The sequence below is a fragment of the Salvelinus fontinalis genome, chromosome 18 (genome assembly GCF_029448725.1).
Source record: "Salvelinus fontinalis isolate EN_2023a chromosome 18, ASM2944872v1, whole genome shotgun sequence".
Lineage (NCBI taxonomy): Eukaryota > Metazoa > Chordata > Actinopteri > Salmoniformes > Salmonidae > Salvelinus > Salvelinus fontinalis.
The window spans coordinates 60205815-60219935 of NC_074682.1; the positions used below are offsets into that span (position 1 = coordinate 60205815).

A 14121-nucleotide genomic window follows, 5' to 3' on the forward strand; every position below is an offset into this window, starting at 1 on the left:
AATGGGGGCGTGCTCGGTCCTCCTTTTCCTGTCGTCCACAATCGTCTCCTTTGTCTTGATCACGTTGAGGGAGAGGTTGTTGTCCTGGCACCACCTGGCCAGGTCTCTGACCTCCTCCCTATAGGCTGTCTCATCGTTGTCTGTGATCAGGCCTAACACTGTAGTGTCGTCTGCAAACTTAATGATGGTGTTGGAGTCGTGCCTGGCCATGCAGTCATGAGTGAACAGGGAGTACAGGAGGGGACTGAGCACGCACCCCCGAGGGGTGTCAGGAAGTCCAGGATCCAGTTGCAACGGGGGGTGTTTAGTCCCAGGATCCTTAGCTTATTTATGAGCTTTGACGGCACTATGGTATTGAACGCTGAGCTGTAGTCAATGAATAGCATTCTCACATAAGTGTTTCTTTTGTCCAGGTGGGAAAGGGCAGTGTTGAGTGCAAGAGATTGCGTCATCTGTGGATCTGTTGGGGCGGTATGCAAATTGAAGTGGGTCTAGGGTTTCTGGGATAATGGTGTTGATGTGAGCCATGACCAGCCTTTCAAAGCACTTCATGGCTACAGACGTGAGTTCTACGGGTCTGTAGTCGTTTAGGCAGGTTGCCTTTGTGTTCTTGGGCACAGGGATTATGGTGGTCTGCTTGAAACATGTTGGTATTACAGACTCAGACAGGGAGAGATTGAAAATGTCAGTGAAGACACTTGCCAGTTGGTCAGCACATGCTCGGAGTATGCAGCCTGGTAATCCGTCTGGCCTTGTGAATGTTGACCTGTTTAAAGGTCTTACTCATATCGGCTGCAGAGACCGTGATCACACGGAACAGTCCGGAACAGCTGACGCTCTCATGCATGTTTCAGTGTTACTTGCCTCAAAGCGAGCATAGAAGTGATTTAGCTCATCTGGTAGGTCGGTGTCACTGGGCAGCTCTCAGCTGTGCCTCCCTTTGTAGTCTGTAATAGTTTGCAATACCTGTCCTGCAATAATGCCAAATCCGAACTACTAACGGAACCAATAAATCCAAGATGTTCTGATGTTCTGATCAGAATCGGGAACAAAACGATAAATAATTTACCTTTTCCTCCACCAGGTGTCAATCGATATCAAAATCAGTCAAATGTATTTAGAAAGCCCGACTCACATCAGCAGTAAGTGGACACAAGCTTTGTCTCAATGTGAGGCAACTCAGACCTGCTGCCTCAGCAATACGACTGTTCATGTTACGGTATTCAGGGAGATCCCACTTCACTGCAAAGAGATGGACAGGTTTCACTGGTGCCTGAAGGACTGGTGTGACGATAGCTGATTAGCGGTAGATCACGGAAAGGCCGTCTGTTAGCTATAGAATACAAGGACGTGCAGACACCAGAAGGCGCTAGAGTTTATCTAGCTTGGTTTCTCTGCCACTACAGACAGTGATGTCGTGAGCTCAGCTCCACTGCTCTGCGATGTACCAATGTTAACAGTAAAGTTACTGTCATGTACACTGTTGCTAATGTGAGTCACATTAGGAGAGTGAGTATAACATCCTATTCTTACAAGAGAATACCAGTGCTGTTTACATAATATCACATTATAACCATTCCCTCTCAGTCTACGTTGATGAATATATAGTGAATTAACTTCCTGTTAGTTTGACCTACACAATAAAATATTAAACGGAATCCAACTTGTGAACAATTTTTAATGAAACACCAGTACTCCCTACAGAATAAGTACTCCACCCTCAAGTTGACCTGGTATAGGAAGAGCGTCATTTGGAACCAGCTCATCACGCTCCTTCGACATATTGTTGATTTAAACCACCCAGATAAATCAGTGTGTTGTTAAGAGATGTAGTCAACAGGAAGAGAAGATTTAAGGCTGTGAAGAATACAGCAAGAGACATCCCAGGTAAATAACTAAAGCCATACTACCTTCCTGTCGGTTCAAGTCGACGTCAACGTCTATGTCATTGTCTCCTGGTGGATCTCCTAGCGGTATACAGACATGAAGCATCGCCCCAACAACACCAAACAAGCTCAACTTACAGTAACCTGGCCTAGACCACAGTGTTTTACAGTAACCTGGCCAAGACCACAGTGTTTTACAGTAACTAGGCCTAGACCACAGTGTTTTACAGTAACCTGGCCAAGACCACAGTGTTTTACAGTAACCTGGCCAAGACCACAGTGTTTTACAGTAACCTGGCCAAGACCCCACAGTGTGTTACAGTAACCTGGCCAAGACCCCACAGTGTGTTACAGTAACCTGGCCAAGACCACAGTGTTTTACAGTAACCTGGCCAAGACCACAGTGTTTTACAGTAACCTGGCCTAAACCACAAAGAGCATGCAGAAGTGTATTTATCTTATCCTATGACTGACTGAATGACTACACACCATTCAGACAGCTACAGTAACCAGTAGCTAGCTACCATTCAGACAGAACAGATTAGAAGGTGAAAGACTGACGGACAGAACGAAGAAGACGAAGAATAACAAGCAACGGAAGGTAAGAAGCTCTGAGTCATGCCAGATCATATTAGTAAGAAGAAGAAGGGTTACGTCCCATATTGCACCCTATTGCCTACCAGGGCCCTGGTTAAATATAGTGCACTTTGTAGGGAATAGGGTGCACTTTCGGCTGCAGCCAAGGAGCGATGCAGGGTTAGAAGCAGAGCAATAACGTTAACAGACACGGTCGGCCTAACGGACCGTCACTCACCTAAACTGTTGTTGTCCTTTATGCTTTTCTCCTGCAGCTGTTCTAACCGAACTGGAAACAACAACAACAACGGATTGGAGAAGACATGGACTGGACTGACCGAAGGTCAATATAAATGGTGCTGAGGACATGGACTGGACTGACCCAAGGTCAATATAAATGGTCCTTTGAGGACATGGACTGGACTGACCGAAGGTCAATATAAATGGTCCTTTGAGGACATGGACTGGACTGACCGAAGGTCAATATAAATGGTCCTTTGAGGACATGGACTGGACTGACCCAAGGTCAATATAAATGGTCCTTTGAGGACATGGACTGGACTGACCCAAGGTCAATATAAATGGTCCTTTGAGGACATGGACTGGACTGACCGAAGGTCAATATAAATGGTCCTTTGAGGACATGGACTGGACTGACCGAAGGTCAATATAAATGGTCCTTTGAGGACATGGACTGGACTGACCGAAGGTCAATATAAATGGTCCTTTGAGGACATGGACTGGACTGACCGAAGGTCAATATAAATGGTCCTTTGAGGACATGGACTGGACTGACCGAAGGTCAATATAAATGGTCCTTTGAGGACATGGACTGGACTGACCGAAGGTCAATATAAATGGTCCTTTGAGGACATGGACTGGACTGACCGAAGGTCAATATAAATGGTCCTTTGAGGACATGGACTGGACTGACCGAAGGTCAATATAAATGGTCCTTTGAGGACATGGACTGGACTGACCGAAGGTCAATATAAATGGTCCTTTGAGGACATGGACTGGACTGACCGAAGGTCAATATAAATGGTCCTTTGAGGACATGGACTGGACTGACCGAAGGTCAATATAAATGGTCCTTTGAGGACATGGACTGGACTGACCGAAGGTCAATATAAATGGTCCTTTGAGGACATGGACTGGACTGACCGAAGGTCAATATAAATGGTCCTTTGAGGACATGGACTGGACTGACCGAAGGTCAATATAAATGGTCCTTTGAGGACATGGACTGGACTGACCGAAGGTCAACATAAATGGTCCTTTGAGGACATGGACTGGACTGACCGAAGGTCAACCTAAATGGTCCTTTGAGGACATGGACTGGACTGACCGAAGGTCAACCTACATGGTCCTTTGAGGACATGGACTGGACTGACCGAAGGTCAACCTACATGGTCCTTTGAGGACATGGACTGGACTGACCGAAGGTCAATATAAATGGTCCTTTGAGGACATGGACTGGACTGACCGAAGGTCAATATAAATGGTCCTTTGAGGACATGGACTGACCGAAGGTCAATATAAATGGTCCTTTGAGGACATGGACTGGACTGACCGAAGGTCAACCTAAATGGTCCTTTGAGGACATGGACTGGACTGACCGAAGGTCAACCTAAATTGTCCTTTGAGGACATGGACTGGACTGACCGAAGGTCAACCTACATGGGGTTTTGAGGACATGGACTGGACTGACCGAAGGTCAACCTACATGGTCCTTTGAGGACATGGACTGGACTGACCGAAGGTCAATATAAATGGTCCTTTGAGGACATGGACTGGACTGACCGAAGGTCAATATAAATGGTCCTTTGAGGACATGGACTGGACTGACCGAGGGTCAACCTAAATGGTCCTTTGAGGACATGGACTGGACTGACCGAAGGTCAACCTACATGGTCCTTTGAGGACATGGACTGGACTGACCGAAGGTCAACCTAAATGGTCCTTTGAGGACATGGACTGGACTGACCGAAGGTCAACCTAAATGGTCCTTTGAGGACATGGACTGGACTGACCGAAGGTCAACCTAAATTGTCCTTTGAGGACATGGACTGGACTGACCGAAGGTCAACCTAAATTGTCCTTTGAGGACATGGACTGACCGAAGGTCAATATAAATGGTCCTTTGAGGACATGGACTGACCGAAGGTCAACCTAAATGGTCCTTTGAGGACATGGACTGACTGAAGGTCAACCTACATGGTCCTTTGAGGACATGGACTGACTGAAGGTCAACCTACATGGTCCTTTGAGGACATGGACTGACTGAAGGTCAACTTAAATAGTTATTTTATTCCTGAATACCATGCATGCAGGCCTGGGCCCCCAGTGTCCCCTACCGGGGTTGGGATCAACACTTCACCCCCGACAATGACAGTTCAGCCGCGGAGAAATACAGGTATTCTGATTCATGATGTACGAATAAACCATGCACTCCAGAGGGCTTTGACCATACACAAGAGTCCTAAATCTGACCTGTTATGACACTCGCAGTATAGGTGTGTGTTTCTACGTTACTAACCTTGCAGGGCAGTGAGGCGTTCGTTAGTGAAGTCGTTGTCAGCCTGTAAGGCCTCGATACGGGCCTGTAGAGCCTGTTCCTTCTCCTCCAGCTCATCAATACAAAGCTGCAGTTCCTTCTTCTCCATCTGACCCTTCTGAGTCAACTCCTCCTGACGACCCTCCGCCAGCTACACAGGGACACACACAGGGACAAAGGAGGACACACACACAGGGACACACACAGGGACACACACAGGGACAAAGGAGGACACACACACAGGGACACACACACAGGGACACACACACATAGGGACACACAGGGAAAGGTGTGGGCATGTTAACGTGTGCAATGGAGAATCTGATGTGTGTGCTGGTGGTCGGACAATATATAGAAATCTGATCTTAAAACCCCTCCAACCCGTCTCCCCCCTCTTCTCCCCTCCAACCCGTCTCCCCCCTCTTCTCCCCTCCAACCCGTCTCCCCCCTCTTCTCCCCTCCAACCCGTCTCCCCCCTCTTCTCCCCTCCAACCCGTCTCCCCCCTCTTCTCCCCTCCAACCCGTCTCCCCCCTCTTCTCCCCTCCAACCCGTCTCCCCCCTCTTCTCCCCTCCAACCCGTCTCCCCCCTCTTCTCCCCTCCAACCCGTCTCCCCCCTCTTCTCCCCTCCAACCCGTCTCCCCCCTCTTCTCCCCTCCAACCCGTCTCCTTTCCAGCACGATTTCCCCCCTCCCCAACCTCTCACCCCCCCTCCAACCCGTCTCCCCCCTCTTCCCCTCCAACCCGTCTCCCCCCTCTTCTCCCCACCAACCAGTCCCCCCCCTCACCAACCTGTCACCCCCCCTTCTCTCCTCCATCCTGCCCCCCCTTCTCCCCTCCATCCTGCCCCCCCTTCTCCCCTCCGGCCTGCTCCCCCCTTCTCCCCTCCAACCTGCCCCCCCCTTCTCCCCTCCATCCTGCCCTCCATCCTGCCCCCCCTCCTCCCCTCCATCCTGCCCCCCCCCCCCTCCAACCTGCCCCCCCCCCCTCCCCTCCATCCTGCCCCCCCTCCTCCCCTCCATCCTGCCCCCCCTCCTCCCCTCCATCCTGCCCCCCCTCCTCCCCTCCATCCTGCCCCCCCCTTCTCCCCTCCATCCTCCCCTCCATCCTGCCCCCCCTCCTCCCCTCCATCCTGCCCCCCCCTTCTCCCCTCCATCCTCCCCTCCATCCTGCCCCCCCTCCTCCCCTCCATCCTGCCCCCCCTCCTCCCCTCCATCTTGCCCTCCCTCCTCCCCTCCATCTTGCCCTCCCTCCTCCCCTCCATCCAGTCCTCCCTTCTCCCCTCCATCCTGCCCCCCTCCTCCATCCTGCCCCCCTCCTCCATCCTGCCCCCCTCCTCCATCCTGCCCCCCTCCTCCATCCTGCCCCCCTCCTCCATCTAGCCCCCCTCCTCCATCTAGCCCCCCTCCTCCATCTAGCCCCCCTCCTCCATCTAGCCCCCCTCCTCCATCCTGCCCCCCCTCCTCCATCTAGCCCCCCTCCTCCATCCTGCCCCCCCTCCTCACCGACCACTTCCACCTACTGTACCTTTATCTTGTCAGTGAGGTCCTTGATCTCGTTGATGGCCCCGTTGTATTTATTAGCCAGTTCTCTGAGCTCCTCCTGGTTCCTCTCGTTCATCTCCTTCAGATGAGTACACTCATCCTCCGTGTTACTCAGAGATCTCTGGAATGACAACAGGTGAGATGGCAACACGTTCATCCTCCACACACACACACACACACACACACACACACACACACACACACACACACACACACGTCACCCAGCCCCGGGGTCTTACCTCGACCTCTGACCTCTTCCTGACCACCTCTACCTAGCCTTTACGCTAACCCTATTGCACAGGTAGACCTGTCTCACCTCGACCTCTGACCTCTTCTCCCTAGCCTTAACCCTATTGCACAGGAAGACCTGTCTCACCTCGACCTCTGACCTCTTCTCCCTAGCCTTAACCCTATTGCACAGGAAGACCTGTCTCACCTCGACCTCTGACCTCTTCTCCCTAGCCTTAACCCTATTGCACAGGAAGACCTGTCTCACCTCGACCTCTGACCTCTTCTCCCTAGCCTTAACCCTATTGCACAGGTAGACCTGTCTCACCTCGACCTCTGACCTCTTCTCCCTAGCCTTAACCCTATTGCACAGGAAGACCTCTCACCTCGACCTCTGACCTCTTCTCCCTAGCCTTAACCCTATTGCACAGGAAGACCTGTCTCACCTCGACCTCTGACCTCTTCTCCCTAGCCTTAACCCTATTGCACAGGAAGACCTGTCTCACCTCGACCTCTGACCTCTTCTCCCTAGCCTTAACCCTATTGCACAGGAAGACCTGTCTCACCTCGACCTCTGACCTCTTCTCCCTAGCCTTAACCCTATTGCACAGGAAGACCTGTCTCACCTCGACCTCTGACCTCTTCTCCCTAGCCTTAACCCTATTGCACAGGAAGACCTGTCTCACCTCGACCTCTGACCTCTTCTCCCTAGCCTTAACCCTATTGCACAGGAAGACCTGTCTCACCTCGACCTCTGACCTCTTCTCCCTAGCCTTAACCCTATTGCACAGGAAGACCTGTCTCACCTCGACCTCTGACAGCTTCCTGACCACCTCTATCTTCTCTTGTAGGACCTTCCTCAGGGACTCTTTGGCCGTGGTCTCATAGTTGTGTTTGTCTTCCTGCAGGGCTACCAGCTCGTTACGCATGCCATCCTCGGTTTGGTTCTTTAGAGGGGGAGGAGGGGGAGGGAAGAGAGAGAGAGAGAGACAGAGAGGTAAGGAGTTGTCTCTAGTGCTTTGACTAATACACAGTCATAGGGTCATAAGTTTTTACTGACCATGTAAAGTGACCATCAGTTCCCTATGGTCAGAAAAAACTTAACCCAAATACAGAAGAAAAAACATGCATATCTATTAGAAAGTCAATAGATATCTACATTGAACTAAGAAAGTATTGGGACGGGGACACATGTTGTTGTTGTTTTGGCTCTGTTTTCCAGCACTTTGGATTTGACTATGAGGTCAAAGTGCAGACTGTCAGCTTTAATTTGAGGGTACTTTCATATCGGGTGAACCATTTAGAAATTACATCATTTTGTTTTGAATTTGGTCCCGTATTCATAACACGTACTGATTACATCAAGCTTGTGACTCCACACACTCGTTGGCTACTTTAGCTGTTTGTTTTGTGCTTAATAGAAATTAATGGTAAATAAGTTACACGCACAAATATCATACCCCCAAGACATGCTAACCTCTCACCATTACAATAACAGGGGAGGTTAGCATTTTATATCATACCCCAAGACATGCTAACCTCTCACCATTACAATAACAGGGGAGGTTAGCATTTTATATTATACCCCAAGACATGCTAACCTCTCACCATTACAATAACAGGGGAGGTTAGCATTTTATATCATACCCCCAAGACATGCTAACCTCTCACCATTACCAATAACAGGGGAGGTTAGCATTTTATATCATACCCCAAGACATGCTAACCTCTCACCATTACAATAACAGGGGAGGTTAGCATTTTATATCATACCCCCAAGACATGCTAACCTCTCACCATTACAATAACAGGGGAGGTTAGCATTTTATATCATAATACCAAGACATGCTAACCTCTCACCATTACAATAACAGGGGAGGTTAGCATTTTATATCATACCCCCAAGACATGCTAACCTCTCACCATTACTATAACAGGGGAGGTTAGCATTTCATATCATACCCCACGACATGCTAACCTCTCACCATTACAATAACAGGGGAGGTTAGCATTTTATATCATACCCCCAAGACATGCTAACCTCTCACCATTACAATAACAGGGGAGGTTAGCATTTTATATCATAATACCAAGACATGCTAACCTCTCACCATTACAATAACAGGGGAGGTTAGCATTTTATATCGTAATACCAAGACATGCTAACCTCTCACCATTACAATAACAGGGGAGGTTAGCATTATATATCATAATACCAAGACATGCTAACCTCTCACCATTACAATAACAGGGGAGGTTAGCATTATATATCATACCCCCAAGACATGCTAACCTCTCACCATTACAATAACAGGGGAGGTTAGCATTTTATATCATACCCCCAAGACATGCTAACCTCTCACCATTACTATAACAGGGGAGGTTAGCATTTTATATCATACCCCCAAGACATGCTAACCTCTCACCATTACAATAATAGGGGAGGTTAGCATTTTATATCATACCCCCAAGACATGCTAACCTCTCACCATTACAATAACAGGGGAGGTTAGCATTTTATATCATAATAACAAGACATGCTAACCTCTCACCATTACAATAACAGGGGAGGTTAGCATTTTATATCGTAATACCAAGACATGCTAACCTCTCACCATTACAATAACAGGGGAGGTTAGCATTATATATCATAATACCAAGACATGCTAACCTCTCACCATTACAATAACAGGGGAGGTTAGCATTATATATCATACCCCCAAGACATGCTAACCTCTCACCATTACAATAACAGGGGAGGTTAGCATTATATATCATACCCCCAAGACATGCTAACCTCTCACCATTACAATAACAGGGGAGGTTAGCATTATATATCATAATACCAAGACATGCTAACCTCTCACCATTACAATAACAGGGGAGGTTAGCATTTTATATCATACCCCCAAGACATGCTAATCTCTCACCATTACAATAACAGGGGAGGTTAGCATTTTATATCATACCCCCCAAGACATGCTAACCTCTCACCATTACAATAACAGGGGAGGTTAGCATTTTTTATCATACCCCCAAGACATGCTAACCTCTCACCATTACAATAACAGGGGAGGTTAGCATTTTATATCATACCCACAAGACATGCTAACCTCTCACCATTACAATAACAGAGGAGGTTAGCATTTATATCATATCCCCAAGACATGCTAACCTCTCACCATTACAATAACAGGGGAGGTTAGCATTATATATCATAATACCAAGACATGCTAACCTCTCACCATTACAATAACAGGGGAGGTTAGCATTATATATCATACCCCCAAGACATGCTAACCTCTCACCATTACAATAACAGGGGAGGTTAGCATTATATATCATACCCCCAAGACATGCTAACCTCTCACCATTACAATAACAGGGGAGGTTAGCATTATATATCATAATACCAAGACATGCTAACCTCTCACCATTACAATAACAGGGGAGGTTAGCATTTTATATCATACCCCCAAGACATGCTAATCTCTCACCATTACAATAACAGGGGAGGTTAGCATTTTATATCATACCCCCCAAGACATGCTAACCTCTCACCATTACAATAACAGGGGAGGTTAGCATTTTTTATCATACCCCCAAGACATGCTAACCTCTCACCATTACAATAACAGGGGAGGTTAGCATTTTATATCATACCCACAAGACATGCTAACCTCTCACCATTACAATAACAGAGGAGGTTAGCATTTATATCATATCCCCAAGACATGCTAACCTCTCACCATTACAATAACAGAGGAGGTTAGCATTTTATATCATACCCCCCAAGACATGCTAACCTCTCACCATTACAATAACAGGGGAGGTTAGCATTTTATATCATACCCCCAAGACATGCTAACCTCTCACCATTACAATAATAGGGGAGGTTAGCATTTTATATCATACCCCCAAGACATGCTAACCTCTCACCATTACAATAACAGGGGAGGTTAGCATTTTATATCATAATACCAAGACATGCTAACCTCTCACCATTACAATAACAGGGGAGGTTAGCATTTTATATCATACCCCCAAGACATGCTAACCTCTCACCATTACTATAACAGGGGAGGTTAGCATTTTATATCATACCCCCCAAGACATGCTAACCTCTCACCATTACAATAACAGGGGAGGTTAGCATTTTATATCATACCCCCAAGACATGCTAACCTCTCACCATTACAATAATAGGGGAGGTTAGCATTTTATATCATACCCCCAAGACATGCTAACCTCTCACCATTACAATAACAGGGGAGGTTAGCATTTTATATCATAATACCAAGACATGCTAACCTCTCACCATTACAATAACAGGGGAGGTTAGCATTTTATATCATACCCCCAAGACATGCTAACCTCTCACCATTACTATAACAGGGGAGGTTAGCATTTTATATCATACCCCACGACATGCTAACCTCTGACCATTACAATAATAGAGGAGGTTAGCATTTTATATCATATCCCCAAGACATGCTAACCTCTCACCATTACTATAACAGAGGAGGTTAGCATTTTATATCATATCCCCAAGACATGCTAACCTCTCACCATTACAATAACAGGGGAGGTTAGCATTTTATATCATACCCCCAAGACATGCTAATCTCTCACCATTACAATAACAGGGGAGGTTAGCATTTTATATCATACCCACAAGACATGCTAACCTCTCACCATTACAATAACAGAGGAGGTTAGCATTTATATCATATCCCCAAGACATGCTAACCTCTCACCATTACAATAACAGAGGAGGTTAGCATTTTATATCATACCCCCCAAGACATGCTAACCTCTCACCATTACAATAACAGGGGAGGTTAGCATTTTATATCATACCCCCAAGACATGCTAACCTCTCACCATTACAATAATAGGGGAGGTTAGCATTTTATATCATACCCCCAAGACATAATAACCTCTCACCATTACAATAACAGGGGAGGTTAGCATTTTATATCATAATACCAAGACATGCTAACCTCTCACCATTACAATAACAGGGGAGGTTAGCATTTTATATCATACCCCCAAGACATGCTAACCTCTCACCATTACTATAACAGGGGAGGTTAGCATTTTATATCATACCCCACGACATGCTAACCTCTGACCATTACAATAATAGAGGAGGTTAGCATTTTATATCATATCCCCAAGACATGCTAACCTCTCACCATTACTATAACAGAGGAGGTTAGCATTTTATATCATATCCCCAAGACATGCTAACCTCTCACCATTACAATAACAGGGGAGGTTAGCATTTTATATCATACCCCCAAGACATGCTAATCTCTCACCATTACAATAACAGGGGAGGTTAGCATTTTATATCATACCCCCCAAGACATGCTAACCTCTCACCATTACAATAACAGGGGAGGTTAGCATTTTATATCATACCCCCAAGACATGCTAACCTCTCACCATTACAATAACAGGGGAGGTTAGCATTTTATATCATACCCACAAGACATGCTAACCTCTCACCATTACAATAACAGAGGAGGTTAGCATTTATATCATATCCCCAAGACATGCTAACCTCTCACCATTACAATAACAGAGGAGGTTAGCATTTTATATCATACCCCCCAAGACATGCTAACCTCTCACCATTACATTAACAGGGGAGGTTAGCATTTTATATCATACCCCCAAGACATGCTAACCTCTCACCATTACAATAACAGGGGAGGTTAGCATTTTATATCATACCCCCAAGACATGCTAACCTCTCACCATTACAATAATAGGGGAGGTTAGCATTATATATCATAATACCAAGACATGCTAACCTCTCACCATTACAATAACAGGGGAGGTTAGCATTTTATATCATAATACCAAGACATGCTAACCTCTCACCATTACAATAACAGGGGAGGTTAGCATTTTATATCATACCCCACGACATGCTAACCTCTCACCATTACAATAACAGGGGAGGTTAGCATTTAATATCATACCACCAAGACATGCTAACTTCTCAAGATTACAATAACAGAGGAGGTTAGCATTTTATATCATATCCCCAAGAAATGCTAACTTCTCACCATTACAATAACAGAGGAGGTTAGCATTTTATATCATACCACCAAGACATGCTAACCTCTGACCATTACAATAACAGGGGAGGTTAGCATTTTATATCATACCCACAAGACATGCTAACCTCTCACCATTACAATAACAGAGGAGGTTAGCATTTATATCATACCCCCAAGACATGCTAACCTCTCACCATTTCAATAACAGGGGAGGTTAGCATTTTATATCATACCCCCAAGACATGCTAACCTCTCACCATTACAATAACAGGGGAGGTTAACATGTCAAAATTGTGAGAAATAAGCTTTTTGTGCTTATGGAACATTTCTGGGATTTCTTAAATTTCAGCTCATGAAACACGGAACCAACACTTTACATGTTGCATTTATATTTTTGTTCAGCGTATCGTTTAAATGTTCTTACTTTAGAGTAGGACTGCAGCTGGTTGCCCATCACCTCTAGTCTGGAGAGAAGCCGGTCCTCGTCTATCAACGCCTTGAAGAGAGAGACACAGGTCAGTCCACCATAAACCAGTCAGAAGAGACAGGTCAGTCCACCATAAACCAGTCAGAAGAGACAGGTCAGTCCACCATAAACCAGTCAGAAGAGACAGGTCAGTCCACCATAAACCAGTCAGAAGAGACAGGTCAGTCCACCATAAACCAGTCAGAAGAAACAGGTCAGTCCACCATAAACCAGTCAGAAGAGACAGGTCAGTCCACCATAAACCAGTCAGAAGAGACAGGTCAGTCCACCATAACCCAGTCAGAAGAGACAGGTCAGTCCACCATAAACCAGTCAGAAGAGACAGGTCAGTCCACCATAAACCAGTCAGAAGAAACAGGTCAGTCCACCATAAACCAGTCAGAAGAAACAGGTCAGTCCACCATAAACCAGTCAGAAGAGACAGGTCAGTCCACCATAAACCAGTCAGAAGAGACAGGTCAGTCCACCATAAACCAGTCAGAAGAGACAGGTCAGTCCACCATAAACCAGTCAGAAGAGACAGGTCAGTACACCATAAACCAGTCAGAAGACAGTTTAGTACACCATAAACCAGTCAGAAGAACGGTCAGTACACCATAAACCAGTCAGAAGAGACCGGTCAGTACACCATAAACCAGTCAGAAGACAGTTTAGTACACCATAAACCAGTCAGAAGAAACAGGTCAGTCCACCATAAACCAGTCAGAAGAGACAGGTCAGTACACCATAAACCAGTCAGAAGAGACAGGTCAGTACACCATAACCAGTCA

General features: G+C 46.3%; 1 protein-coding gene across 12 annotated transcripts in view; it reads right to left on the reverse strand.

Annotated features, from left to right (window-relative positions):
- The window catches only part of slmapa (sarcolemma associated protein a), a 172669-nt gene that overhangs the window by 70975 nt on the left and 87573 nt on the right, over positions 1 to 14121 (reverse strand). For 9 of the 12 annotated variants that reach the window (XM_055869967.1, XM_055869968.1, XM_055869972.1 and 6 more), the window contains 6 exons: positions 13289 to 13360; positions 7597 to 7737; positions 6546 to 6683; positions 5002 to 5170; positions 2701 to 2751; positions 1911 to 1967 (listed from right to left, as the gene is read on the reverse strand). In XM_055869967.1, the coding sequence (XP_055725942.1) occupies positions 1911 to 1967; positions 2701 to 2751; positions 5002 to 5170; positions 6546 to 6683; positions 7597 to 7737; positions 13289 to 13360 (628 nt within the window). The remainder of the gene's footprint in view (positions 1 to 1910; positions 1968 to 2700; positions 2752 to 5001; positions 5171 to 6545; positions 6684 to 7596; positions 7738 to 13288; positions 13361 to 14121) is intronic. The other 3 variants (XM_055869970.1, XM_055869971.1, XM_055869978.1) reach the window with 1 other exon arrangement.